General features: G+C 53.2%; 1 protein-coding gene across 2 annotated transcripts; it reads left to right on the top strand.

Annotated features, from left to right (window-relative positions):
- The first annotated feature begins 584 nt into the window (after window positions 1–584).
- On the top strand, window positions 585–26,543 carry Rasa4b (RAS p21 protein activator 4B). 2 transcript variants are annotated; one of them, XM_038345292.1, is made up of 21 exons: window positions 585–747; window positions 6,128–6,184; window positions 7,738–7,851; window positions 8,269–8,330; window positions 9,432–9,561; window positions 11,255–11,336; window positions 12,246–12,377; window positions 13,431–13,522; window positions 15,726–15,843; window positions 16,080–16,230; window positions 16,475–16,539; window positions 16,816–16,928; window positions 17,103–17,295; window positions 17,412–17,549; window positions 18,207–18,351; window positions 18,861–19,030; window positions 19,605–19,742; window positions 20,745–20,880; window positions 22,474–22,594; window positions 25,928–25,989; window positions 26,111–26,543. In XM_038345292.1, exons 1-21 carry the CDS (start codon window positions 683–685, stop codon window positions 26,230–26,232), a joined length of 2,406 nt encoding a protein of 801 aa, XP_038201220.1. In that variant the 5' UTR covers window positions 585–682; the 3' UTR covers window positions 26,233–26,543. The 2 variants fall into 2 exon arrangements, with proteins under 2 accessions (XP_038201220.1, XP_038201221.1); XM_038345293.1 differs by lacking the exons at window positions 22,474–22,594; window positions 25,928–25,989; window positions 26,111–26,543 and having other exon boundaries at window positions 19,525–19,742; window positions 20,745–20,878.
- Window positions 26,544–27,275: the final 732 nt, after the last annotated feature.

Consider the following 27,275-nt stretch of genomic DNA (forward strand, 5'->3'; position numbering starts at 1 on the left):
CACACATGTATGTGCACCTGCATACCTGCACACACACGAAAGCACAACACAAAAACGTCCCCCCAGAACAACCTATTTTCCAGACTTGATGTCCCCAAACTTCTCGGCTGCCCCGGTCTTCGCCACATTTTTCCTGGCCTGTTAAAAACTCTGCCTTGCCAACTAAGTTCCTCCCAGCGCGCATTCATTCATGGATTTGTAACTGCACTGTGCATCCCGCGCAGACTCGGGTGGCCAGGGCGATCCCGATCTGGTGGGCATACGCCTGCCTCCCTTTGGCACGTTCCCACAAATAGCATTATTCCAGAACACAGGCTCAGGTCTCTCCGCTAGCTTTAGCCCTCGCTCGGGGATCGCGCCCCGTCGGAGATTCAGGCGGTGGAGGAGGCGCTCCTCTCAGACCCCGCCCCTCCTCGCTCCAGGCGACCAACGAGGGACGCGGGCCACAGAGGCCACGCCCATTGTGTGCAGACAGCCTTCTGATTGGTCCTTCCATGCAGTATCTTCCCGCCCTCGCACGAGGGACGGGGAGGGGTGAATGGAGTGGAGGCGATTCCTCCGCCCCAGGGCTTCCCTCCCGGTCCTGGTACCAGCCTGCCAGCCGCGCCACTCGCGCTGCCCCCGGGAGGGGACCCAGGCGTCCGGATCCCTCCCCGCCAGGCCTCCACGTCGCCGACCCGCGATGGCCAGGCGCAGCTCGTTGTTTATCCGAATCGTAGAAGGGAAAAATCTGCCTGCCAAGGACATGTGAGTAGCGGATAGGGGTGGCTACCCCAACTTTGCTGGAATCCCCCTTTATACACTTGACCTTTACGGGGGTCCTTAGGGCCTCCCCACAAAGAGAGCAGCGGAGAGGGTGTGGCGTGTGCAGCCACGAAGGGGGACTGACTAGGAAAATGGGGACAGTGAGATTAACTGTGGGTACCTTGACTGGGAGGGAGGGGGAGGCAATAGCTGGAAGGCAGGAGGTAGGGGAGGGAGTTTCTCGATCTGGGAGAGGCAGTAAATCGGGGTTCAAAGGGGCGGGAATTTTAATGGACTGAGGCTGGCGCTGGGGTGGCCTCGCAGTGAGAACTGTCCAGGGTGTGGCTGGAAGGAGCGGAATGCACCTTAACAATCGGGGTTCTTTCCCGGTACTTCCAGAGCCCATAATAACCCCGAGTTGTCCGCCAGACTTTCTTGGTGTTCATTTGGGCAGGTGAAAAGTGGGGAGTCAGCCAGGGGGCCAGGAGTGATGCAAAGAAGGAGGATTTAGTGTCCCCGGACTTTGCGAGAGCCCTCTCTTTAATCGCTCCCTGCAAGGCATTTCTCTTCGGTCCATTTTACAGAATAGAAAAGCGAGGCCCACAGACACGAAATGCTAGCTGAAGGTGTCAAAACAAAATCTTGAATCTAGGGCTCCTAACCTGCATTGCTATATTTAATAAAGCTTCTCCTAATCGATTCTTGGCCAGATTTGGGGAGCTTTCAGGCACCCCTTTATCACACTGTTTCCAGTAGGTTCCGAGATCAACCGCGGGACTCTTCGAATGTGCTTCATGGCTTTTTTATGTGCAGCTTTAGAATGTTCCTTTTTTTTTTTTTTTTTTTCAAAGCCTCGGTTTCTTTTTCTATTAGCATTGGCGAGAAGTGGAAAACGTAAAACTAAAGAAAGAGGTGGGGCAGAGACCTAGGGTTCAAAGTCCGCTCCGGGTCCCCAGTGGGTTCCTGGCTGCAGAGAACGGAGAAGCCAGAAGCAGCGGAGGCGGGAGGGCATCTCTCTCGGGCGGGCGGGCCCTCCCCTCCCGGCACTCTCAGCGCCAGGAGCAGTTCCAGTTCAAGGCCCCCTGGGCCTGAAGAGTCCAGCTCAGCAGTTGCCATGGCAATGAGGAGGGAGGAGGGTGGGCCTTCTCAAGGTGGGTTTCTGTGCGTGGAGAGAGGAGGGGCGCCAGTGGGAATTAGGTCTCTAGGGTGGAGGCTGGATGAGCTTCGACGAAGGGTTCCATCCCCCACAACTCCCCAGGCCCTCCCAGTCCCCCTCCCACTCCCTGACCCCCTCCCTTCCTTGAGCACTAGTAAACCAGGTCATCTTGGCTTCCTCTGGCTGGTGGTGGCTGGGAGGAGCAGCCCCTTCCGTCTGTCACCTCCTCCCCTTCTCGTCTCTGCCAGCTGCTTGCTCTGCTGCCTGACTCCAGAAGCTCTTGGGCTGTGCCTACCTGGGCCCCACCGCTCTGGGACTCTGGAACGAGGTCTCCACCCCCAGGAGAGGGGCCACCCAGTCCTGGGAGTCTTAAGTCTGGAATCTCTTTCCAAGCCTTGCTTCCCAGCCCGCTTCTCCTGACACCCCCCCCCCCCCCATAGCCGTTCCTCTGCTTGCACCTGGTGGCTGGATGCGTGCACAGCCCTGACCTGAAAACTGCCTCTTGAGCCAGCTCATAAATGCCAGCCCCCACATTTGGGCCTTTCTCTTGATCAGTTCTGCTTTTAAATATTAGAGACCCTCTGACATTCCGTTTTAGAAACTCCCCCCCCCCCCCAAAAAAAACTCCTATTCATCCTACAATGCCTTTCTCAAACTTTCTCCAGGCTTTCCCTAGAGCCTTTGGGAAGGGTTCTTGGGTCCCGTTGTGGCTCTTAGACAATCTGGTCACTGAGTAGAAGCCTCCAGAGGTTGCCAGTCCCTGACAAGTGTGAGGGCAGAGGCTGTGACTCGTCTCTGAGCTCCTGTACCATAAGGATATATTCCTCACCCTGTGTCTCCGACTGTCTCAAGCTCACCGTCCTGCCTCTGCCTCCCAGGGTATGACATTATATGAGTGTATCACCACCACACCTGCCAATCCTTTATATTTCTTCTTCTTCAGCTGCCATTGTGAGACTTTCTGATTCTGCCTCTCCATCCTCTCCCTACTACCTTCCATCCTGGTTACCTGGGTAGGCTGGGCAAAAAGCTGTGCCCCACAGGCTCCTACACCCGGTGGCCCTGGGGACAAGCCTACGGCTATTTCGGGGTTTGCCCTCTCCTTCCTCTTCCAAGTCTAGAAACTGCCAAGGCCCTAAATATAGAGGCCCACAAGTCGCCAGACTGGGCCAGTGGCCACTGGCTTGAGGAAGGAATGGTGGAAGAAGACAGAGCCCACTTCCACAGGCCCACTAGGGTGGGAAGCATTGTTAGGGCACAGGTGCCAGGAGCTCTCCAGTGACTGCTATTGGCCCCCACTCTTTACCGTGGATATATGTCTGCTCCTGACACTGCCTCCTCCCACCCCTTTGGTGCATTCTCCCACCTGGTCATGCTCCTGCCTCCGCGCTTTTGCCTACCATTGGTCCCGCCTATAAACGCTGACATTCATTCCGGGACTCACTCATCCATTCTGCAAGGCCGCACGCACTGGGTCTGCAGCACAAACTAAGGAAGGGTCTCACCCCAAGGAACCCATGGGCTAGGAAGCGCTAGCAGGGCAGAGGGGAGGGACCCTCTGGTGGGTCACAGCCCAGAAAGAAGCTGGGTCCTGTGGCACATGACTGTTACCCAAGTGCTCCGGAGGCTGAGGCAGGAGGACCAAAAGCCTGAGATTAGGCTGAGTTACAGAGTAAGAAGAAGTCTCAAAAAAGAAAGCAGAAAGACACAGCCCAGAGGCTCCAAACGGCTCCTTGGGTTAGAATGCTTACTGCTTTTGCAGAGGACCCACGTTCAGTACCCCGCACCTTTGTGGGGTGTGTAACTCCAGCTCCAGGGACCCAGCATCCTCTTCTGAATTCCGTTGGCACTTGTACTCACATGTGCACGTGCCCAAACACAGACACGTGTGTGTGCGCACACACACAACTTTAAAAAAATCTTTTTAGCCGGGCGGTGGTGGCTCATGCCTTTAATCCCAGCACTTGGGAGGCAGAGGCAGGCGGATCTCTGTGAGGTCGAGGCCAGCCTGGTCTACAAGAGCTAGTTCCAAGATAGCTAGGGCTGTTACACAGAGAAACCCCATCTTGAAAAGCTAAAAAGAAAATCTTTTTAGATAGAATACACGGCCTAAAGAGGTCTTTATCACCTTCTCTGGACACTGATCATTGAGGCTCTCTCTTTTCCTGGAGTGCACTTAGGGCCCGATTGTTTGAGGCCTGGAATTTTATTTTTTATTTTTTATTTTTTTTGAGACAGGGTTTCTCTGTGTAGCCTTGTCTGTCCTCGAACTCACTTTGTAGACCAGGGTACTCTCAAACTCAGAGAGATCTGCCTGCCTCTGTTGGGATTAGAGGCGTGCGCCACCACCTAGCGAGACCTGGAATCTCACAGCTTTGAGCTGGTGCGATGCAAATTAGGATGCTGGAGGGCGGACTCACTGGAGGAGAGAGGACTTGAGTGGTCACCACAGAGACCACCACTTAAGTTCTACGACATCTATGACCTTGTACACACTAGCCTTGCTGTCTCAGAGACTCCGGGGAAGCTACCCCGTGAGCTGATGTTACACTTCCCGCTTTCCAGAAACCAAACAGGCTGGGCAGATGTTTCCTGTTTTGTTTTGGGTTTTTTTTTGGGGGGGGGGGAGGCTTTGGGCCTCAGTGGCACTCCCTGCCTCAAGGGCCCCTGTAGACAGTTGGGACCTAGGGACTGGGAATGTAGTTTAGAGAGAGAAGGTTGGTTTAGAATCCCCCAATGAGGGGCTGAGGGCGTGGCTAAGCAGCGAGAGTACTTGGTTAGACTCTTACAATGACTGTCGAGAAAATGTGGCTCAGCCTTAGGACTCTTGCCTAACATTCAGGGGGGGGGCTGAGTCCATCCCCAGTGTCTAAAAATAAATAAGTAAAATAAAATAAAGAATTGGGAAGTAGAAAATAGGATTCCCCTAGCTTTTATCACATAAATCCACTTCCTTTTTATGAAGGACAAACAGGCACTGTCTGTTTGCCTGCTACCCTCATAACCTCATGAGCTCCACAGTATAAATATATGGAAAATCCTGGACTTGCCTTTTTCAGCCCTCCTTTCTCGGGATCATTCATTCATTCATTCATTCACTCAGCAAACACTTGGCCCCTGTCTTGGGTCAAGCCCTGTGATGAGCAACAAAAGAAGATCCTCACCCACACTAGCTCCTAGCCCTGAAGGGAGGCAGGTACTACTGGGTAGATGCACTCCTGCCTGGCCTGAGGTGCGGAAAATCGAAGGTTAGCGGGAGCTGTAGCATGCAGGATCCCAGAGGGCCCCCTACTCTGTCTCCGAGGCAAGAGAGGGTTTTTACAGGAGGAGACTGTCGCCTGCAGCAGGGACAGCTCAAAGGGAAACATACAGGGACAGCCTTTGGTGTGGAGGCTAGAGGTGCTGGGAGATGCCTGGCCTTTGTTGCTAAGACTGTTTTGGCATCAAGCCGAGGGGTGGGGAAGGAGCAGTGAGTGGCGCGCCCCCGCCCCCGCACGTCGTGGACTCGGAAGCCCACAGTGAAGGTCCCTCTTCATCCTCCTTCAGGGGCTCGTGTTCTGAAAGCCTTTGGGCTGCACCCTGGAGACGATGCCTAAGTCTCCACTGTCTTCTCGGGATGCCTTCTCAGGCAGATGGAAGGCACTGCCTCGGAGAAGCCCTTTCTTCTTCCCCTTCCCTTCCCCCTTCCCCGAAACTTCCAGAGCTAAAGCTGCCTAAGCCCCGCCCCTGGAAAGTTTGCTAAAAGTCCCGCCCCAGCAGGCCTCCCACCAGCCCCACCCGCGGAAAGCTTCCCTCCTTGGCGCCCGCTTAGAGGGTTTCCCCAGCGCCTATGCTTACTTCCCCCACAAGCCCCGTCCAGGTCCTGGATTTTCGCAAAATCCCCGCCCACAGCCCCACCTCCGTAGTAGTTCCTCATTCATCAGGCTTGTCCCCCTCGGCCTCTCCTCCAGACCTCTCGACAGCCGTTCCCCCAAGCCCTCCAGCAAGGGTCCATCCCTGTGCTCCGTCCCCAGCACCTTACCTTTTCGCCCCCGTCGGGCTCCTCTAGAACTTGTTTCAACCCCGCTCCTAAGTCCCGCCTCCAGCAAATTGTCCACACTAGGCCCCACCCCGTCAGTGTCCCTAGCCCCGCCCCCAGGCAAGGTTCCCTCCTTAGTCCCCCTACCCTCCTCTCGGGCCTCACCCAGCCTGGGGTCTCACCCCGTCCCTTGCCCTTCTGTCTTGCAGCACGGGCAGCAGCGACCCCTACTGCATCGTGAAGGTGGACAATGAACCCATCATCAGGTACTGCTGCTCCCTTCCTGAACCCAGGGCTGACTGACCCTCATCCAGTCCACCTGCTCCTCCTGGAGGATGTGGATGAAGGCTGGGAGTCCCTCAGCTCTCTGGGACTCCAGTACTGTCTCTGCTCCAAGCTGAGAAAGACCGACCTGTAACTCCAAAGCTATCCTTATCTCCTGCCCTGCGGGCAAGCAATTGTCACTTGCCTGGTTCCATCTTTACCACCAGAGAGACACAGTGATGAGCAGTCAGAACACTGTCTCCACCAGTCTCCCTGCTAACCCTTTATCAGCCCTTGGGATTCATTACAATGGGCAGGTGGAGAAAGTAAAGGTCAGACCAGGTAACTTGCCCAGGGCCTCACACTGAAGGAACTGACAAACCCAGGCCAGAAGTCAGGTCTGGCTTACCCCAGAACTCTGTTGTGCTTTGTCTTGGTGCTGCTCTTCCTCTGAGAGATTCTCGGTAAATCTGTTCATTACCAATAAATCCATTCTTCAGCCCAGAAGGGCTGCTTCCTCTTGATGTGCCCTTTCCACCAGCTCCCTGACTTGTGTGTGTGTGTTTTTTTAAATATTTATTTATTTATTATGTATACAATATTCTTTCTGCGTGTATGCCTGCAGGCCAGAAGAGGGAACCAGACCCCATTACAGATGGTTGTGAGCCACCATGTGGTTGCTGGGAACTGAACTCAGGACCTTTGGAAGAGCAGGCAATGCTCTTAACCTCTGAGCCATCTCTCCAGCCCCTGACTTGTGTTTTCAAAATGTACTGCCATTCATTTATTTATAATTTATTTATTTAGGGATGCGGGAAAGTGCGCCCCAGCTTGTAGGCAGAGGTCAGAGAGCAATTTGCAGGATTCTTTTCTCTCTTTCCACCATGTGGGTCCCAGGCTCTCAGGCTGGGCAGCAAGCTCTTTTACCGGATGCACTGTCTTGCCAACTCCAACTTCATGGACTGGTGTTTGCTGTTCTAGCCCATCCCCCACTCGGACCCCATCCTCTAAAGTTCATGACCAGAGCTACTGGGTTGCCGTGCACACCTGAACCAGTGCAGCCATTGCTGACACCTTGTACCAATTGCAAGCTAAGCCTAAATTCAGGCCTTCTTTAAACCATGGGCAGCACACAGGGAGAGCGGGCTATGGTGGTTCTGATTGCCCCACACAGAGAAGTAGACAGTACGGTGTCCTCATGGCCTACCTGAGAAGTAGTTGGAGTGGGACAGCCCCCTGAGCTTCCATCTGGTCCTCTGGTGACTTCAGCTCCATGAAACCATGTGTCCCGTTGAATCCCATGAGTTGATTGACAGCTCTGTTATGGTCCCGGCGGGGTGGGGGGGCTGCTCTCGAGACTGGCTACTGTCAACTGTGAGATCTGTGTCCCCAAATTACAGTAATAGCTCATCCCCTATCCAGGGTGGACAGGAAGCCAACAGCAAAGACTGAGAGATGGGAAGGAAACATGTGCTCAGCCAATGTGATTGCCGGGTACCAGATGCAGAGAAGGTAGGGGTGGCATGGTCAGATGTTGAAGGGTGTTCTCCTGTAGGACAGCCACTGTGTGGAAGACCCTGTGCCCCTTCTGGGGTGAGGAGTATCAAGTTCATTTGCCTCCCACGTTCCACGCAGTGGCCTTCTATGTCATGGATGAGGATGCTCTCAGGTAAGTTTGTCCTGCTCTGCAGCTGGACCAGGATGTGACCATTGCTGACTGCTGGCCTCTTTGCGTCCTCTTTTGTGCTCCACTGGAGGGGGTGTCCAGAGGGCCTTGGAGGAGGTGGGGCTGAGCTTGTGTATGGACTAGCTGCACAGATGTGTGCGTGCGCATCGTGACGTGAGCTATGAAGTGGGTACCCGGGGGGGGCATGAGTTTGGTGTGTTTTAGATCTCACATGCAGAAATATCATGTACCATGAGAGTGTCCACAGGCTGCACAAGTGTCCTGCGATCTGCCCTGTTATGCTGTCTTGCAGTTGATGCCTTCCTGGAGGGTGGGGGCTGGGCTTGGAGGGCTGAGTTTGCTGGGCTCCAGGGAAATTCGTTCCATAGTTCAGCTCTGACTCTCTCTTTCTACCCCTAGCCGGGACGATGTTATTGGGAAGGTCTGCCTCACGAGGGATATGCTAGCCTCTCACCCAAAGGGTAAGATGTCCCATCTCCCCAGTGGTCTATTTAGTACCTGACTCCCACCACTCAATGTAGCTCCTCTCTTCCATCTTCCCCCTACCTGAGTCCCAGACCCAAGGGGACTGGCCTGATGCCGGTCCAGATTCAGGGCCACTTGGATTACTTCCAGAATACACGCTGTTTTTTGAGGTCTCCGCCCTGCCCAGGTCTCACTGTGTAACCTCAGACAGGTCTTGACCTCTCTGGGCTTTTCAGGTGGTTGAGCCCAAGAGCTCTTGGGTCCTTTGGGCTCTGCCAACCAAGCCTCTGACTGTCTCACGGCTCCCAGGGCATGCACCTGTTCCTGTCTGTGAGGCTGGGGGTGGGGATGAGGGGGTGGCAGGCTCTGCTGACTCACAGAGCCTCCTGGCCCAGCCAGGCTGGTGGCCTCTCCTGCTGCAGCCCCAGCTGACCAGGTGTTCCTGGTGCATTTCCTTACTTGTGGCTCCCTTAGCTCCCACATCTGGCCTGTGGATCATCACTCCAATAGCCAGGAGGGAGCCATTGTTCTCGTGTTTTAAGGGAAAGCTGAGGATAGAGTCGGTAGTTCCACAACCAGTCAGGGTCAGGCGCATGCAATCAAAGCACAGAACAATAATGAAGGCCTAGAACCCGGACCTCTGACTTTATAACAAAAGAGCGGGTAATGAAGAGTTGACTTCGTGACGGAGAGCTCTTGCGGTCCTAGGACTCGAGGAAAAACTAGGCATGGCTGTTTGTGCCTGTAACTTCAGCGTTGTCAGGGAAAGATAGGTGGACCCTGGAGTTCACTGGCCAGCCAGCCTAGCTGAAATGGGTAGGCTTCAGGTTGACTCGGTCTCAAAATATAAGATAGCGGGAGATACCCAACATCCAGCTCCGGCCCCTGCATGCTCAGGAAAGCACAGCCCCACACAATACATGCAACTAAATATCTCTGCACTTCCAACTCCTGCTCGGCGCCTGGGCCTCAGTTTCCCCATCTGTCACTGGGAATAGCTAGAGGACTTCAAGGGGTAATAGAGGAGCCATGGGGAGCAGGTGGGCTGAAGGGAGTGGGGGGTGGGCCCCATCCTTGGCTGACATGAAGCCCCGCAGGATTTAGTGGCTGGACCCACCTGATGGAGGTAGACCGGAATGAGGAGGTACAGGGCGAGATCCACCTGCGCCTGGAGGTGGTGCCGGGAACCCATGCCAGCCGGTTGCGCTGCTCAGTGCTTGAGGCCAGGTGAGACCGACTGAGGGAGGGGATATGGGGATGTCATTGTAGAAGTCCAGCCTCCTCCTCTTCTTCCTGCTCCCATAGAAACCTGCTCTTGGGGAGAGATGGCCTGCTTGTCCAATAGGGAAGCAGGGGTAGTGTGGCCCCTTGTGTGCTCAGACACCAGAGTCCCAGTGCTAGGTCTGGGCTTCCTTATCCAGCGCCATTATATACTTACCCTATGTGTGTGTGTTCACATGTGTGTGTGTGTGTGTGTGTGTGTGTGTGTGTGTGTTTATGGTCTCTCACGTGGGGGGAAGGGAAAAATCGTTGGTATGGCCAGACAGGGTGTGGGGGAGGGACAATGGCGTGAATGGCTCTGTGGGCCTGAGTCACCTGTGACAGGTCTAACCCCCAGCCCTGGGGTATTTTTAACCTCTGTCCCCACTCCTGTCTGGGCCTGGCTGTGACTCACAGACACTCCAGGAGAGGCGCCTTCCCTTCTGGCTCCTCCCTGTCCAGTTCTACCCCCTCCCCCTCTCCGTGTGTGTGTGTGTGTGTGTGTGTGTGTGTGTGTGTGTGTTCTCTTATGGAAGCAAAGGGGAATGGCATGTCCAGGTGTGTGGGTGGATAGCACAGCCCCTCCAGTCTACCCCTGGGACCAGTGAGCAGCCTCTAGCCAGTCAGTTCCACAAAAACAAAACAAAACAAACAGAAACCTAAATATGCCCCTTACCCTGAGGCTGTTAGCCCATCTGGAAGGAAATGGTCTCCTTGGTACCTGGAGGGACGTGCATTTCATGGTTGACACTGTTGACACTTTGGATATCTGGTGGCTGTCCCCAGCCTTATTTTCTGCCCTGAGGCTAGAGCCATGAGGAATGGGTCCATGTTCTTCTCTCTCCAATCCATTCCATCCTGGCTCTGCTCCACCTGCCTCCATCCTCAGCCCTTGTGGCACCAAGCTGCCGAGGGTAATGTGTTCCAAACGTGTGCACGTGGTTGCATAGAGCATCCAACCTCAGGACCTTGGGACCATCACTTAAGCATCCACCTCTACTCGTCAAGATGGGTAACACATGCTGGGCGGTGGTGGCGCACGCCTTTAATCCCAACACCTGGGAGGCAGAGGCAGACGGATCTCGGTGAGTTCGAGGCCAGCCTGGTCTACAGAGCTAGATCAAGGACAGCCAGGGCTATGCAGAGAAACCTTGTCTCAAAAAGAACCCCCCCAAAAGGTGGTTAACACAGAAACATGTGTTCCTGCCTCCATGAGTCACCTCTCTGTCCTCTGCTCCAGGAACTGCAGCCACAATAGCCTCCTCTTAGAGACTGGTAGGGAGGACACTATGCCCCCCCACACACACACCATACACACTTTTTGAGAGAGTGTCTTCCTGTGTATCTCAGACTGACAGTGAGTCTAGCCTCAAGCTCAAGACCCTCTGCCTCAGCTTCCTGCGTGCTGAGACAGAAGCGTTATGTCTGACAGTTCCCAGGTGTTCTTGCCCCCTCTTCTGCTGACCAGGGTCAGGCACGGTGGCATCTCTGCAGTTGTTCAGTCAGGAGGGCAAAGGGGGCAGTGAGTGACCATGGTGGGGGAGGGGCGAGCTGCCATCCAGTCAGCCAGCCAGCATGCAGCCCTGGATGAGCCAAGTCTGCTGTGTTCACCTGGACACAAACCTCAGGAGCAGTAATCCCCGTCCCATCTCACCCCCAGGGATCTAGCCCCGAAAGACAGGAATGGCGCATCTGACCCTTTCGTCCGAGTGCATTACAATGGCCGGACCCAGGAGACCTCGGTGAGGAAGCTGGGGGACTGACTGGGGTGGAGTGGGGGACATGGAAACTCTGGAACAGTTTCCCAATCTAGATTTTCTTAGCTCTGTGAACATCATCATGAAGGTGGCAGCCCGGGGGAGCCTGTCCAGAGCTGGGCTTTCCGTACAGTCTGCTTTATTGTGTGGCCTTAGACAAGTCCCATGTACACGCTGAACCTCAGTTTCCCCCTTGGTGGAGTGTGTGATACTTCTTATGAAGTAGTTCTTCAGTATAGGGGATTGAATGCAAGACTCACAAGCTAAGCAAGGGCTTTGCCACTGAGCCACACCCCAGTCTCTCACTGGGGGATTCTAGGCAGGTGCTCTGCCACTGAACCACACCCCAGCCCCTCACTGGGGGATTCTAGGCAGGTGCTCTGCCACTGAGCCACACCCCAGCCCCTCACTGGGGGATTCTAGGCAGGGGCTCTACCACTGAGCCACGCCCCAGTCTCTCACTGGGGGATTCTAGGCAGGGGCTCTACCACTGAGCCACGCCCTCAGCCCTTTTTCTTATATTTATTGATTTGTAGGTGGGCTGCCTTAGCGGCAGACTTTACTGTTTCTCAGCTTGTCTCACATTAGCAGTGAGGCCTAGAGTTGCTGTTTTCCTTACTCATAAGTTTAAGGCATTCATTTTTATTTTTAAAGTAAGAGTCTCACTGAGTTGCTCAGGCTGGCCTTGAACTCCCTTTGTAGCCCAGGCTGGCCTTGACCTTTCAGTCTTCTTGCCTCCTAAGTAGCTGAGGGACGGGCTTTCTCCACCACTCCCGGTTGGGTCTGGAAGCACTAAAGGTACAGAGCCAGGGGAGCTGTGTTGGGTAGTGCTACCCTGCTCTGGCCCTGGATAGCCGTGCGAACTGAGCCACTATACTATTCCTTTCGGAGCAGGTGGTGAAGAAATCCTGCTACCCACGCTGGAACGAGACATTTGAATTTGAGCTGGAGGAGGGAGCCGCAGACCCACTGTCTGTGGAGGCCTGGGACTGGGACCTTGTCAGCCGGAATGACTTTCTAGGCAAAGTAAGCACCAGCCCCGCCCCCACCTGCCCAGGTCACACCCCCCCACCTGCAGCATCTGGTGTCCCTTCAGGCCATGCCACCTGCTTTCTCGGGTAATAAACTTGGGATTCCCCCGGCTGGCAGCTCTGGTATTGTGGGACCCTTTCAAGGTGCCCCTCCATGCTAGGAGAACAATACCGGAAGCCAGGCCCCCAGTAGTGCAAGCCTGCCATCCCAGATATTTTAGGGGGCTGAGACAAAATCTTCATTTCAAGGCCCACCTGGGCTACAGAGTGAATTCAAAGCCAGCCTGGGCAACTCAGCCAGACCCTGTCTCAAAACAGAAAGTAATCCAGGCATAGCAGCACTCCCGGCACTTGGGATTCTGAGGCAGGAGGATTGTTGCAAATTTGAAGCCACCCTGGGCTACATAGTGGGTTGTTAACTCAGAAAATGAAATAATAAGCCAGGCTTGGTGGCCCATATCTGCAATTCCAGCACTCGGGAGGCAAAGGCAGGCAGATCTCTGAGTTCAAGGCCAGACTGGTCGATAGAGTGAGTTCTAGGACAGCCAGAGCCATACAGAGAAACCCTGTCTTGAAAAATAACAGTAGAAGCCGGGCGGTGGTGGCGCACGCCTTTAATCCCAGCACTCGGGAGGCAGAGGCAGGCAGATCTCTGTGAGTTCGAGACCAGCCTGATCTACAAGAGCTAGTTCCAGGACAGGCTCCAAAGCCACAGAGAAACCCTGTCTCGAAAAAAACCAAATAAATAAATAAATAAATAAATAAATAACAGTAGATCTTCCGACTTCAACTGAAGCAAAAATCCCTCACAGATATACCCTCTACTTTGGGGGTCTTTGTTAATTCCAGATGTAGTCAAGTTGACAACCAAGAATAGTCATCACCACAGTTATTGTTAGCTGATGGCGTGGCTCAGTGGGAGAGCCCCTGCCTAACATCTGTGAGGCCCTGGGTTCTATCTCCAGCTTCAGAAAAAGAAAAGATAAAAGATCAGCACTTAGCTAGGAGGTGATCTAAGTGTCCCAGCCCTGATCTACCCTTTTCCCAGGTGGTTGTCAATGTCCAGAGACTGTGTTCAGCCCGGCAGGAAGAGGGCTGGTTCCGGCTGCAACCTGACCAGTCCAAAAGCCGACCAGGCGAGTAAGTGCCACTCTGGGCCTTGGGGTGTGTGCTGCAGGTGGTTGATTGGTCGAGGCCAAGAGTACAGAGGTCACGTGTCCTTCAGCCTTTGCCTGCTGCGCCAGCCCCTCTCTCTTACTGGTGGGACCTTCCCGCTGTTTTTACATGCCTTTGTCTTCTGAGCTAAAATTTATGCATGGATCTCCTGTTTTGTGAGTCCTGGCACTTTCTAGAATAAGTCCTCAGACTCCTTCCTTTAAAGGGCTTTCTTGCAGCTCTCTGGTCCCTAGAGAGGGTGTCTCAGAGCCATGACTCCAAACCCTCATTCCCCAAGAATCTCCAGAAATAGAGTGGCCGTATGAAAAGCCAGGTAGAGTTGGGGATATACCCGTTGTAGAGTGCCTGCCCTGTAGGCACTCACCATAAGTCTAGTTTCTAGTACCGGAAAGATAAAAATTAAATAAATGCCAGAGCACCTTGTGCTGTCAAGATGGTTCAGCAGCCGGCAACCCCGACTCTCTCAAGCGATCCTCTGACCTCACACACGCACAGTGGCATGTGCAAGTGTGCACAGATGACACCTGGAGTGAAGCAGAATGACACACCCGTGTAACCCCAGTTTTAATGTGAGAATGCAAGCCACTGTCAGGTGTGGTGACACACGCGTTTAATCCCAGCACTCGGGAGGCAGAGGCAGGCGGATCTCTGTGAGTTCGAGGCCAGCCTGGTCTATAGAGTGAGTTCCAGGATAGTCAGAGATGTTACACAGAGAATCCCTGTCTCGAAAAAAATACTAAAACAAAACAAAATAAACAAACAAAATGCAAGGAAGGAAGGAAGGAAGGAAGGAAGGAAGGAAGGAAGGAGGAAAAGAAAAAAGAATGCAAACCAGGTGCAGTGGTTCACATCTGTAATCAAAGCTCTTGGGAAACTGAGGCAGGAGGATCTAGAGTTCCAGGCTAGCCTGAATCTACAAGGTGTGACTTTGTCTCAAGAAAGAAGATCGGGCATTATTCAAGCCATACTGATACTAAACCTTCACTAATTTAGATTAGTGTCTTGTGGGTTTTTTTTTTAGATTGATTGATTGATTGATTGATTATGTATTCAGTGTTCTGTCTGCAGGCTGGAAGAGGGCACCAGATCTCATTACAGATGGTTGTGAGCCACCTTGTGGTTGCTGGAAATTGAACTCAGGACTTCTGGAAGAACAGTCAGGGCTCTTAACCTCTGAGCTATCTCTCCAGCCCTGTCTTGTGTTTTTATTCTACTCAGTCTGGTGGCCCCGTCTAGAAAAGTCTTTGGCTTGTTTCTGTCCCCATTACACTTCTCGACTGACTCAGCTTTGGTTCCCTGAAGGAGATCCCATATCCCTCATCTGTACCCATCTCAGGGCATGGGCAGATGCCCAGGGGTGTGTCCAGCCCAAGGCATTTGCCTAGAAGCAGTCTAGGACAACCTTGATGGCTTCAGCTCATGGAGTGTGTGCTGGGCAATGTGGCTGCCTCAGTGTGCCGTGTGGGGAGGGTAGTGGGAGCCATAAGGAACATTGACAGCCTTAGTCGGTGCCCTCTCCAGAAGAGTCATGGAATCTTGGTGGTTAAGATTTACTATGGTGTGCTGCCTAACTCGTGTGAGTCGGAATTTCTCTGGTAGGTTTACCACTTGCTTCCTGGGTAAAGCGTACAGGTGACATGGTGGTGTTCAGGAGTTGATAGATTTGGAATATGAAACCTTGGTATACTCAGGTGGACTCCTGTGGTCCACTGGAGTCAGGAGGCGTGAAAGAACTAGGCTTTGGGGCTGGAGAGAGGGCTCAGTGGTTAAGAGCACTGGCTGCTCTTCCAGAGGTCATGAGTTCAATTCCCAGCAACTGCATGGTGGCTCACCACTATCAGTAATGAGATCTGATGCCCTCTTCTGGTGTGTGGGCATACATGGGGGCAGAATGTTGTATACACAATAAATAAATAAATAAATCTAAAAAAAAAAAGAACTAGGCTTTGAAGATGGGTGGAAGCTCTTTGGGTAATTGGCCAAGAAGGGTCTTCCAGACAGGGACACAGAAAGGCACAGCTTGGGGGAGGGACTTGCAAAGCAGCTGATGGACGTAAACAAAGGGAATGCGTGGCTAATCTCAAAGGAACAGAGCCTGAGCCTTTGAGTGGGTGTGGCCCAGGGAAACTAGGTCCCTGGTGGAGAGATCACAGACTGCCCGTTCCAGGGGCACCCTGGGATCCTTACAGTTGGAGGTGCGGCTGCGGGATGAGACAGTGTTGCCATCCACCTGCTACCAGCCTCTCGTGCAGCTTCTGTGCCAGGAGGTGAAGCTGGGCACCCAGGTGAGGAGGCCCTGAAGGAAACTGGCAGCTTCCATGCTTAGTTGAGCAGTTCGCCTGTCCTGAACCCATTCGGCAAAGCAACAGGTTAACTCCTGTGGCTGTGAATGCACTCACCAATGTCCAGAGACCCCGGCCCTGTCCCCAACATCCTCCCCATGATGCTCTGAGGTCTTAACCCTGGGGAGGGTCATGTTCCTTGGTGGGTTGGAGCCCCACGTTTCTGCTGCTTTCTGCAGGGCCCAGGGCAGCTGATTCCCGTCCTCGAGGAGACCACAAGTGCCGAGTGTCGCCAGGAAGTGGCCACCACCCTGCTCAAGCTCTTCCTGGGGCAGGGACTGGCCAAGGACTTTCTGGACCTGCTCTTTCAGCTGGAGCTGGGCCGAACCAGTGAGGCCTGGGCGGAGTTGCCCCAGGCAGGGTGGAGAAAGCCCTCTTTAGCACACTGATAGGCCCCTCTAATATGGAAGCAGGGTCACCCTCTCCCTAATAAAGAACAAATAATTCTGGTGGGGCAGGTGGGAAATGTTGAGAAGAGCATTTACTGAGGGGCCACTTAAAGACTCCATCCCTTTGTCCTCCGGCCTCCATGGCCTTGTCCCTGCTCTCTGCCCACTATAATTTGTGCTTTCAGGTGAGGCCAACACCCTCTTCCGGAGCAATTCTCTGGCCTCGAAATCCATGGAGTGTTTTCTGAAGGTGAGGTTGCATGGTCATCTTAGAGAATAAAGACCCTCAGATCCGCAGAAGGTAGTTCTATCTGTCTACGGCCCTTGAAGGCCAACATTTCCATCATCCATTTATTAATTCATTTATACATGCATTTATTCATAGATATATGCATGCATGCATATAGACACATTCAGTGAAGTACGCTGAGTCTCTCTAATTGTGCATCTGGCCCAAAGCTGAGTCAATACTCCAGTCAGATGGTACACGGGATGGTTAACTAGTGTGGTTTCTGGTGGCCCCCAGGTGGCAGGAATGCGCTATCTGCATGGCATCCTGGGCCCCATTATTGACAGAGTGTTCGAGGAGAAGAAATATGTGGAGCTGGACCCCAGCAAAGTGGAAGTTAAGGATGTAGGGTGAGGCCGGGGTGATCGCTGGGTGCCTAACTGTCCGGAATCAGGCCCCGTATCCAAGTGTTTAATGGTTCCTTCTGCCTGGGTTCACTTGTCCTTTCTTTCTATGTCCGATGTCCAAGGGGAGCCCCTGCCACCACATTCTCACCCTCTGTTGGTTAATTCCTGCCGGTACAGGTGCTCCGGGCTGCACCGCCCACAGACGGAAGCCGAGGTGTTGGAGCAGAGCGCACAGACGCTGCGTACCCACCTGGTGGCGCTGCTGAGCGCACTATGCCGCTCGGTTCGCGCATGCCCAGCTGTGGTCCGCGCCACTTTCCGGCAATTGTTCCGGCGCGTGCGGGAGCGCTTCCCTAGCGCCCAGCACCAGGTGGGACCCCTGTCGGCAGAGTCGAAGGCAGAAAGAGGAAAGGGAATCCTGCGGGCTGTAGGCCCTGGAAGACAGACCAGCTTCTAGACCAGTCTCTGCTCTTTGCACCCTTCCAGAATGTACCATTCATCGCTGTCACTAGCTTCCTGTGCCTGCGCTTCTTCTCTCCTGCAATCATGTCGCCCAAGCTCTTCCATCTGCGAGAGCGGCATGCAGATGCTCGGACCAGCCGCACGCTACTCCTGCTGGCCAAGGTGTGGATTTGCAGACTGGGGGTGGGAAGGCCAGTTAGGTTGCAAAGGGAGCCTGGCCTGCTCCGCAGCGTTGTACCAATTGGCACTAGGAAGGCCTTGCAGCCAGGCCACTGGTACTCCATGGCATTGCACTTCACAGCTTACAAAGCATTCCCGTGACCACCTCTTAGAGCCCCATCCATACATAAGGAGACCAATCCCAGAGCCCGCAGAGTAAACTGGGATCTTCGAACGCAAATTTTATCCTCAGGCCTGCATGTATTCTGCAGTCTGATGTTAGAATGAAACTTGCTGGGCCAGCAAGACGGCGGCTCAGTAGGTAGAATGTTTGCTGCCAAGCCTGATGCCCCGAGGTCCATCCTTGGAGCCCGCATGGTGGAAGGGGAGAACCAACTCCCACAGTCATCAGCGGACCTCACACATGCCCACCATGATAAGATTAGGCAGACTTGCAGACGAAAGCAGAAAGCTTGGTTCCAAGTAACCAGGTGTCCAAAGTTTCAAACTGCCGTGATCCATGCATCCCCGGGTCCCACCTAGGACCACGGTCAGGCTCCTGCCTCCTCGGCCTCCGTCTCTGTTGCTAGGCTGAGGTAGGTAGCCATGGAAGAACTCTTGTCTCCCCCAAAGCTTTGTCATTCTTGCTGTCACCCCTAGGTAGTGCAGAATGTAGGCAATCTGGACACACCAGTCTCCAGGGCCAAGGAGGCGTGGATGGAACCACTACAGCCCACGGTGCGCCAGGGTGTGGCGCAGCTGAAAGACTTCATCACCAGGCTCGTGGACATAGAAGAGAAGGAAGGCAAGGACTTCCCCCCAGTGCTGCGCCCAAGGCATTCCTGCAAGTCGGCTTCTTGACCCCGCCTACCGCCCTGCCCACCGAAACAAAGCCAGTTCTCTTTGTCCGCTCCAACTTCTGTTAGTTTGTTTTAGAACAGGTCCCGTGTAACCTAAGGCTGGCCGCAAACCCACTGCCAAGAATAACCTTAAACCTTATGATCCTCTTGCCTCTGCCTCCAAAGGGCTGCGATTACAGGCATGTGCCACCAAACCCGGTTTTATGTGGTGCTGGGTATAAAAGAACCCAATGCCTTGTCCACCATACGCCAACACTTCCTGGACTGACCATCATCCCTGGCCCTTTTTACTCACGGCCCCGCCCACCGCTAATCACACCGTTCGATTTGCCTTTGCTCCGCCCCCAGCTTGACTCAACTCTAGTCGTTCTTAGCTCCTCGCCTAAGCTCCCCAATCCGTTTCCTCCCTCCTTCGTTCCTCCTTCCCTCCATCATTTTCTTGCCTGCTTTCCAGAGCTGGACCTGCAGCGGGCGCTAAACTCTCAGGCACCACCTGTGAAGGAGGGACCGCTGTTCATCCACAGGACCAAGGGCAAAGGCCCTCTTGCGTCCTCCTCGTTCAAGAAACTGTACTTCTCGCTCACCACTGAAGCCCTCAGCTTCGCCAAGACATCCAGCTCCAAGGTGAGCCAGAAGGGAAGCTGTCTAGGATGGTGATGCTTATAATTCCAATAACTGGGAGGTGGAAGCAGGGGGATCAGGAGTTCAAGATCAGCCTCAACTGCATAGAGAGTTCAAAGCTAGTCTGGGCTACATGAGACCCTGTCTCAAAACAAAACAGCAAATAGGACTCTAGCCTAGTGGACAGAGTGTTTACGGGTATGGTATTTTAGCTCACCACATACTCCGCACGCAGACCTTCATGACGCAAAAAAAAAAAAAAGCAGGTTTAGCCTCAATACCTGGGCCTTTGTCACTCAGAGAAGGGGTGTCTGTATATAAGCCTATGCTTAGCGCCCCTCCCATTCCCGGGTATCATTTGCTGGGTCTTGGGGTTTGGTCACAATCAAACCCGTGCTTGATTGTAGCTGAGATCCCTTCCCAGAGCAGGCCCCTGGGAATGGAAGCCATTAGTTGTTCAGAAACCTCACCGTAAGCCCTAATTCCTCCTGCTGAAGGGGATGTGGAGGCCAGAGAAGAAAGTAGAACAGCCCTGCTTTGCCCGGCCCCCTCAGCCTCCTTTTTCTGGCTGCCCCAGAAAAGTGCCTTCATCAAGCTCGCCAGCATCCGTGCCGCGGAGAAGGTGGAGGAAAAGAGCTTTGGCAGCTCCCACGTCATGCAGGTCATCTATGCAGACGATGTTGGCCGGGCCCAGACTGTCTACCTGCAGTGCAAGGTATGACCTGTGGAGGGCACTGTGGGGAGGGGCTTCAGGAGTCCCCCTCGCCCCCTCTCGGCCACATTAGGTACTTCAGGCTGTGTGTGTCTAGCGTTCTGGGTTCTCATGCCCAGATGGGTGGTCCATGCTTGCTATGGGCCTCCATATGTAGGTGTGTGTATGGCTAGATGGATAGCCAGGTTCCTGTGACTCAAAGCTTGCTTGCCTTTTCCTTTTCTGTTCTGGATTTTTTTTTAACACTCACTGTAGGTCAGGCAAGCCTGGGACTCAATGCCTTAGTTACCAAGAGTAAATATTAAAAATGTCAAGTGATATTCTGGAGGGGGAATAGCATGATTTAAGCAATAGAGCCCCTGCCTAGAATAGTAGAGCGCCTTCCTAGAATCCCCCAGTGAGGGGCTGAGGTATGGCTCAATAGTAAAGCACCTTCCTAGAATCCCCCAGTGAGCCAGTGAGGTATGGCTCAGTGGTAGAGCCCCTGCCTAGAATCCCCTAGTGAGGGGCTGGGGTGTGGCTCAATAGTAGAGCGTCTTCCTAGTATCCTCTATTGAGGGGCTGAAGGTTGGTGTCTTAATTAGGTTTCTGTTGCTGTGATGAAGGCTGTGACCAAAAGCAACTTGGGGAGGAGCGGGTTTATTTGGCTTCCAGGTTATAGTCCATCATCAGGGAAAGCCAGGCAGGATCCCCAGACAGGAGCCTGGAGGCAGGAACTGAACTCATGGAGCATGCAGCTTCCTGGCTTGCTTCTCATGGCTTGCTCAGCCTGCTTTCTTATACACCCTAGGACCAGCTGCACACCGTTGGTGCTGCCCACAGGCCCCACAGGCTTCCGCAGGTTAATCTGATGGCGGCAGCTCCTCTTTTGACTTCCCTCTTCCCAGGTTGCTCTAGTTTGATATGTGTCAAGTAGAGTGCCTGAGAGGGCTGGGGAGGTGGCTCAGGGAAGGGCGTCTGCCTCGGGGAGGAAGAAGGTTGACCATTGAGACGCTGTCCCCACAGTGTGTGAATGAGCTGAACCAGTGGCTGTCCGCACTGCGTAAGATGAGCACCAACAACACGGGACTCCTGGGATCGTACCACCCTGGCGTCTTCCGCGGGGACAAGTGGAGCTGCTGTCACCAGAAGGACAGGACAGGTGGGCGTGCTGGGACCCTCCACGTCTGTCCCAAGCAGGTCATAGGTTGCGAGAAGGCTTCTTGAGACACACTGGGACAGCCTGGCTGGGAAGCCATATGCTTACCTACGGCAAAGCTGCCCAAGGAAAGCCAGCCCTGCAGGTGCTCTGGGCACAGAAAGAGCTGTGTGGCTGGGTGGTCTGGCAAAGGGTGTGCACAGGGTGTGCAAAGGGTGTGCTCTGTACGTGTGAGTGGTTCTGGATATTCTGACAAAGCCTGAAAACTCACTCGTAGCTCTCTCTTTTTACAGATTTATGTTTATTTTTACTTTTTTAAAGATTTATTTATTAATTATTTATACAACATCTGCCTGCATGTATCCCTGCAGGCCAGAAGAGGGCACCAGATCTCATTACAGATGGTTGTGAGCCACCATGTGGTTGCTGGGAATTGAACTCAGGACCTCTGGAAGAACAGTCAGTGTTCTTAACCTCTAAGCCATCTCTCAGCCCCCGAGATTTATGTTTATTTTTAATAAATATTTGTTTTATTTATGTATATACATATGCATCTGTGTGTCACGTGTGTGTGTGAGGAGGTGCCTTTAGAGGTCAGAAGAGTTTGTTGGGTCCCCTAGAACTGGAGTTATAGGTGGCCGTGAGCTGCCATGTGAGTTTTGGGGGATCAAACCCTGATTCTCTGAAACAGTAGCTGGTGCTCTTAACTGCAGAGCCGTTATCTCTCCAGCCCTCTTGAGTTCTGGCATTACAGTCATGTGACACAGTGTCCATCAATTCTGGAAATTTCAAGACTTTCCCCACTCACAGAGTTGAAGACTTGAACCCTCTGCCCTCTGAGCCTCAGCTCCCAGAGCCTGGCATAGGAAAAGCCCTCTACCCCAATGCACTGACTGCACCCTCTCTGCCCTGGCTTTGGATTGATGGCTCCTTGTGGTCCTCAGAGAAGTTCCCTCATTAAAGCAGATGTGGGCCTCACTGTGGCCCAGGACACAACCGGAGATTTCATTTTACTGGGAAGAGCCTGAGACTTTGTGTGTGTGTGTGTGTGTGGTGTGTGTGTGTGTGTGTGTGTGTTGCTACATGTGGAACTCAGGCCCACAGACAGGTTAGATAACCAACTCTGCCACCACATAGCCGCTCCCCAGCCACTCACTCAGGGGTTCTAGGCAACAGCTCTATTGCTAAGGCATGTCCACAGTCCACAACTGAGGCTTACAGTGGGCAGGAGAGTGGACAAACGTGGCAGAGCTGGTGAGTAACAGGACCAGTCCATTCCGATACAAGAAGCTCGGGCCCACCCAACCATGATCCTGTAGTTCAGGGCAACCTCCAGACAAACCTTCCAGAAAGCTACCAGCTCCCCTGATCTGACTGCCACAGGACACTCACAGTCTGTAGTATAAACTGTGTGATCCAGCAGCTGGAGCCAAGTGTGGATAGTAACAGACAGAGCCAGGGCCACCGTACCATCCCTGGGGCCCCTTCATCAACCCTTCCGTCACTCCCAGCCTCGGTTTCCCCTTTCTGTACTACCGGGAAGGTGGACGTGGTGTTTCCGTTGTAACTCTTCCCTGTCTCTGCCTCCACCTCCAGACCAGGGCTGTGACAGGACCCACTCCCGAGTGACCCTGCAGGAATGGAATGACCCCCTGGACCATGACCTTGAGGCTCAGCTCGTCTATAAGCACCTGCTAGGCGTGGAGGCCGCACTTCGGTGAGGAGGCTCATGGAGGGGCAGCTGCACGGTCAGGGAATGTGTCAGCTGGAGGGCTGCAGCCTGAACTGGACCTGAGGGTGGCTGAGTAATGGCTGCCCCGTCTTTTGTTTCTGTTTTTCTTTGTTTGCCTTTGATTCCGCGTTCGTTTTTCTGCATGGTGGGTGTCTACATGTGTGTGTAGAGGCCAAATGACAACCTTGCGCGTCACTCCTCAAGTGCTGCCCACTTTATTATGTTGTTCCTTTTTTTTTAATTCTAACTTTTTTAAAGATTTACTTTTATCCAAGTATGGTGTGCATGTCTTTAATCCCAGCACTTGGGAGGCAGAGGCAGGAGGATTTCAGTCAGTTGGAGGCCAACCTGGTCTACATAGCAAATTCTAGGCCAGCCAAGTCTGCACAGTGAGACCTTGTCTCAAACAAACAAAACAATATTTCTTTTTATTTTTATCTGTGTATGTCTCTGTGTGCCACACGAGTGTAGGTGCCTATAGAGGCCAGAAGAGGGCACCAGATCCCCTAGAGGTGCAGTCTTAGGTGTTTGTGAGCCACCTGCTATGGGTGCTGGAAATATAACTCAGGTCCTCTGTAAGAGAAGTACATGCTTTTCCTTCCTTCCTTCCTTCCTTCCTTCCTTCCTTCCTTCCTTCCTTCCTTCCTTCCTCTCATTTGTTTTGTTTTGTTTTTCAAGACAGGGTTTCTCTGTAGCTTTGGAGCCTGTCCTGGAACACACCCTGTAGACTAGGCTGGCCTCAAACTCACAGAGAGCCGCTTGCCTCTGCCTCCCGAGTGCTGGGATTAAAGATGTGCGCCACCATCGTCCAGCGAGAAGTACATGCTTTTAACCACTGAGACATCTCTCCAGCTTCCTGCTGTGTTTGTATTTTTTTTTTTTGACAGACCTGTGATTAGTCTTGATCTCACTGCTTAGGCAAGATTGGCTAGCCAGAATTCCCACCTAGCTTCGCCTCCCCGGTTCTGGGATTATAAGCATATACTACCATGCCTGGCTCTTTCACGTGGATCAAGCTCGGGTTCTCATGCTTACAACATAAGCATTTGCCCACAGAGCTATCTCCCTGGTCCTCGGGGTCTTGAAGTATATCCCAGGATTGATTTGAACTTGTGATCCTCCTGTCTCAGTCTCTCAAGTAGCTGAAGTGACGGTGCATGACCACACCCAGCGTGCTCATCTCTTTATGCTATTGTTTCGTGTGTACGTAATGGATGCGTGGGACGTGTGCTTCTCCATCATTCTACATCGTTCCTATGGAGTTGGGACAGCCTTGTGGAGTTAGTTCTCTCCTTCCACTTCCATGTGGGTCTCGGGGATTGAACTTGTGTCCTTGGGTTTGTGCAGTAGGCTCCTTTACTTGCTGAGCCATCTTGCTGGCCCTGCATCACCTCTCTTGATGAGGCCAAACACCCCCCCCCCAACTGCCTTTCTGCACGACGAGGTCATCTCCTATTAGGGTGCTAGAGGTCATGGCCACAACTGCTTTCTGTGCTAATTTGACCCCATCTGCCCAGCCTTCTAGAGGTGGCATCAGAACACTGGCTTTGCCTTCAGCTAATCTATGAGTTCCTGGGCTAGCTTGCCAGTTAAGGTTTTTAGATTTGACTATGAACCCTAGAAAACAGCAGGATGCTGTTTTGTTTTGTTTTGTTTTGTTTTTCAAGACAAGGTTTCTCTGTGTAGTCCTGGCTGTCCTGGAACTATCTCTGTAGACCATACCAGGCTGGCTTCAAGCTGAGAGATCTGCCTGCTTCTGGGCATATGCCACCACTGCCAGGCTCCAGGATGCTTTCTAAAATGACTTTGAGAAACAGCAAGTCTGGGCCCCATCAGCTTTGAACCACTGGGCGGGGCAGGCTGGAGGATGCTCTAAGGCCGTCTCAGCTCCCTAGAGCCTTCTCCTAGGCTACACAATAGGGGCTGCTTGTCTGTGCACAGTGTTCTAGATTCCAGACAGGGGAGTAAGGGTCCTTCTTGGCATGCAGCGATCTCCTGGGATTTTGTCCTTCCTTCAAAAACCTGGGCAGGAGGGGACTCAGTAGTAAGAACATTGACCTGATAGCTCACAACCATCTATGACTCTAGTTCCAGAAGGATATGATACCCTCTTCTGGCCTCTGTGGGTACCTTGTATGCATATGGTGCACAGACATGCACATGCATACAAATACCTTCATAAAATAATATTTTTTTGAGATTAAAGAAAAAGCTGGGCATAATGGTGCGAGTCAGAGACAGGTGGATCTTTGAGTTTAGGCTAGCCTGGTCTACAGAGCCAGTTCCAGGACAGCTAGGGCTATACAGAGAAATTCTGTCTCAGAAACAAAAACAAAAACAATCAAGACAAACAAATAAACAAAAACAGGCTGGAGAGATGGCTCAGAGGTTAAGAGCACTGCTTGCTCCTCCAAAGGTCCTGAGCTCAGTTCCCAGCAACCACATGGTGGCTCACAACCATCTGTAATGAGATTTGGCGCCCTCTCCTGACCAGCAGGCATACATATAGACAGAACACTATATACATAATAAATAAATATTTAAACAAATAAACAAAAATCCCTGAGCTGGACACAGTGTCATTCGTGCCTATAATCCCAGCCTTCCGGTGTGGAAGCAAGATGACGAGAGGTGCAAGGTTTTCCTCTGTGATATAGTGAGTTTAAGACCTGCCTGGGCTCATAGGACCCCGTCCCAGAAACCAAAACACCTAAGTGTGGTGGAACCTGCCTTTAATCCTAGCACTTGAAAGGTAGAGAGCGTTCAAGCATGGTCTATATCGTGAGACCCTGTATCAAAAATAAGCAAAATCCCCCCAAAACAAAGACAACACAATAAAGAAACAGCAGAAGAATGAGTGTCTAGCTCAGATAAGACTGGGTTCTGTCTTTGCGGTCCTACCCCTGAATTCCTCCCATAACCTGCTGGCAGGTTGGAACTTCGGGGTCCAATTGGCTGATTTCCCATAGGCCCTGCAAAACCAGAGGGACAGAGTTTGGCTTGGTTTCCCATTGGCCTTGTGGCCGGGCATGGTTCTCACACCTGTACCCCTAGCACTAGGGAGGCTGAGGCAGAAGGATGGAATTTCAAGGACAGGTGAGAACAGTTTTGAAAGTGGCCTCTAGGTATTTGAACGGTGGGCTGCAGAGGGAGGTGACCGGAAGGGGAAAGTGGAAGCCAGACCCCTGTTTATTCCCTGTGGACTGAAAGCATCTGCCCGTCCCCTGAGCGCCATCTGCAGGTCAGGGAGCCCACATGCAGGGAGCCTTCCCTCAAGGTAGGTGTGGCTGCTGACCCTCACTCTGCCTTCCTCTGCAGGGAGAAGCAGCGGCTACTGAGTGGGGAAACAGGAACAAGCTCACCCACAGACCATGGTGGAGGTAGGTCCCTCCCACCTGGGACTCAGGTTTGGAGGCTTCAGCTGCCTCCAGGGGCACATGGGTATGGGCTGGAAGACCTTTGAAGCCATACCTGCCCTCCCCATGATGCTTCTCCACCTAGCTCCCAAGGACCCGCTGGCCCAGTTGCTTTGTGTGCTGCAAGACCTCCGGGAAGCCCACAGCTCCAGCCTGGCTGGCGCACCACCCAGAGAGCCCCATCACCTTCTAGAGCTACAGACGTGAGGTGTATGCCAAGCCTGGCAGGCGTTTGGAGAACCCCAACATGCTCAGGATCCTTGTCACAGCTATCTCTTCTGGGGAGACCGTAACCCAACATGGTCTTCTCCATGTCTGTGGGGGAGAGCGGTGGCACCTGCGTCTTTGGGAGACCCGACTGCTCCTGTAGTCCCTGCGGCCCGGATTCTGCACCCAGGAGACCAGGTTGTCCACCTTGCCCTGCTTCACTCCCAGCCACCACATCACTGTTGCCCGTGTGACCCTCTAGGTCGGGTGTCACGGTGCTCTACTGTCATTAATAAACCTGCTGTGACTGCTGAGGCTCCGAGAAAGTGACTCCAGGGGACCCTTGATGGGCCTGGGGGTCTGACCAGGATTGAGTCAACAGCATGGCCTCTCTGCAGTTCCTGCCCTCGTTTTCTTGTTCCATATTACCTAGGGCTATGCCTGTTTAAACTCTCAACAGCTGTCCCAATACTGCTCTCCACACCCCTCCATTCTGTAAGCTTGGAGCCTGTCCTGGAACTCACTCTGTAAACCAGGCTGGCCTCGAACTCACAGAGATCTGCCTGCCTCTGCCTCCCGAGTGCCGGGATTATAGGCTTGTGCCACCACCGCCTGGCTGATGGTTCTTTCCAGCTGGAAGCAGTCACCACACAAAGCCCCTCTGCTCGGGGCATCCTTACAGACGACATGGCAGAGCTGGGCTACAATGTCCCCTTCCATCTTTGATGGGATACCAGAGCCAAATTGCCAGTGCCTCTGCTCAGGTTGGAGAGAGGGGTGTGGGGCTGTGATGATGGGGTTAGGAATGGGGTCACTAGGATGTGAGTGGGTGGCGCTGTCACCTCCTCTCCTCGTGATACCCAGGCCACATGTTGTGTGTTTGTGGCTGGAGCTCTCGGTGGCAGGGTGGGCAGGGCCTTCGTGCCTTTGAAGAGAGAGAAGCCCAGAAGGTAGCCATCTAGACCAGCAGTTCTCAACCTGTGGGTCGCAACCCTTTAGGGATTGAATGACCCTTTCACAGAAGGTGCCTAAGACCATCAGAA

Source organism: Arvicola amphibius, chromosome 10 (genome assembly GCF_903992535.2).
Source record: "Arvicola amphibius chromosome 10, mArvAmp1.2, whole genome shotgun sequence".
NCBI lineage: Eukaryota > Metazoa > Chordata > Mammalia > Rodentia > Cricetidae > Arvicola > Arvicola amphibius.

Excerpts from the sequence above, each read along its gene's own strand:
- Rasa4b (XM_038345292.1), top strand. The coding sequence starts at position 683 with ATGGCCAGGCGCAGCTCGTTGTTTATCCGAATCGTAGAAGGGAAAAAT. Across the intron at positions 19,743-20,744 it reads CTGTCTACCTGCAGTGCAAG|TGTGTGAATGAGCTGAACCA; the intron begins GTATGACCTGTG and ends CTGTCCCCACAG. Across the intron at positions 20,881-22,473 it reads TCACCAGAAGGACAGGACAG|ACCAGGGCTGTGACAGGACC; the intron begins GTGGGCGTGCTG and ends CTCCACCTCCAG.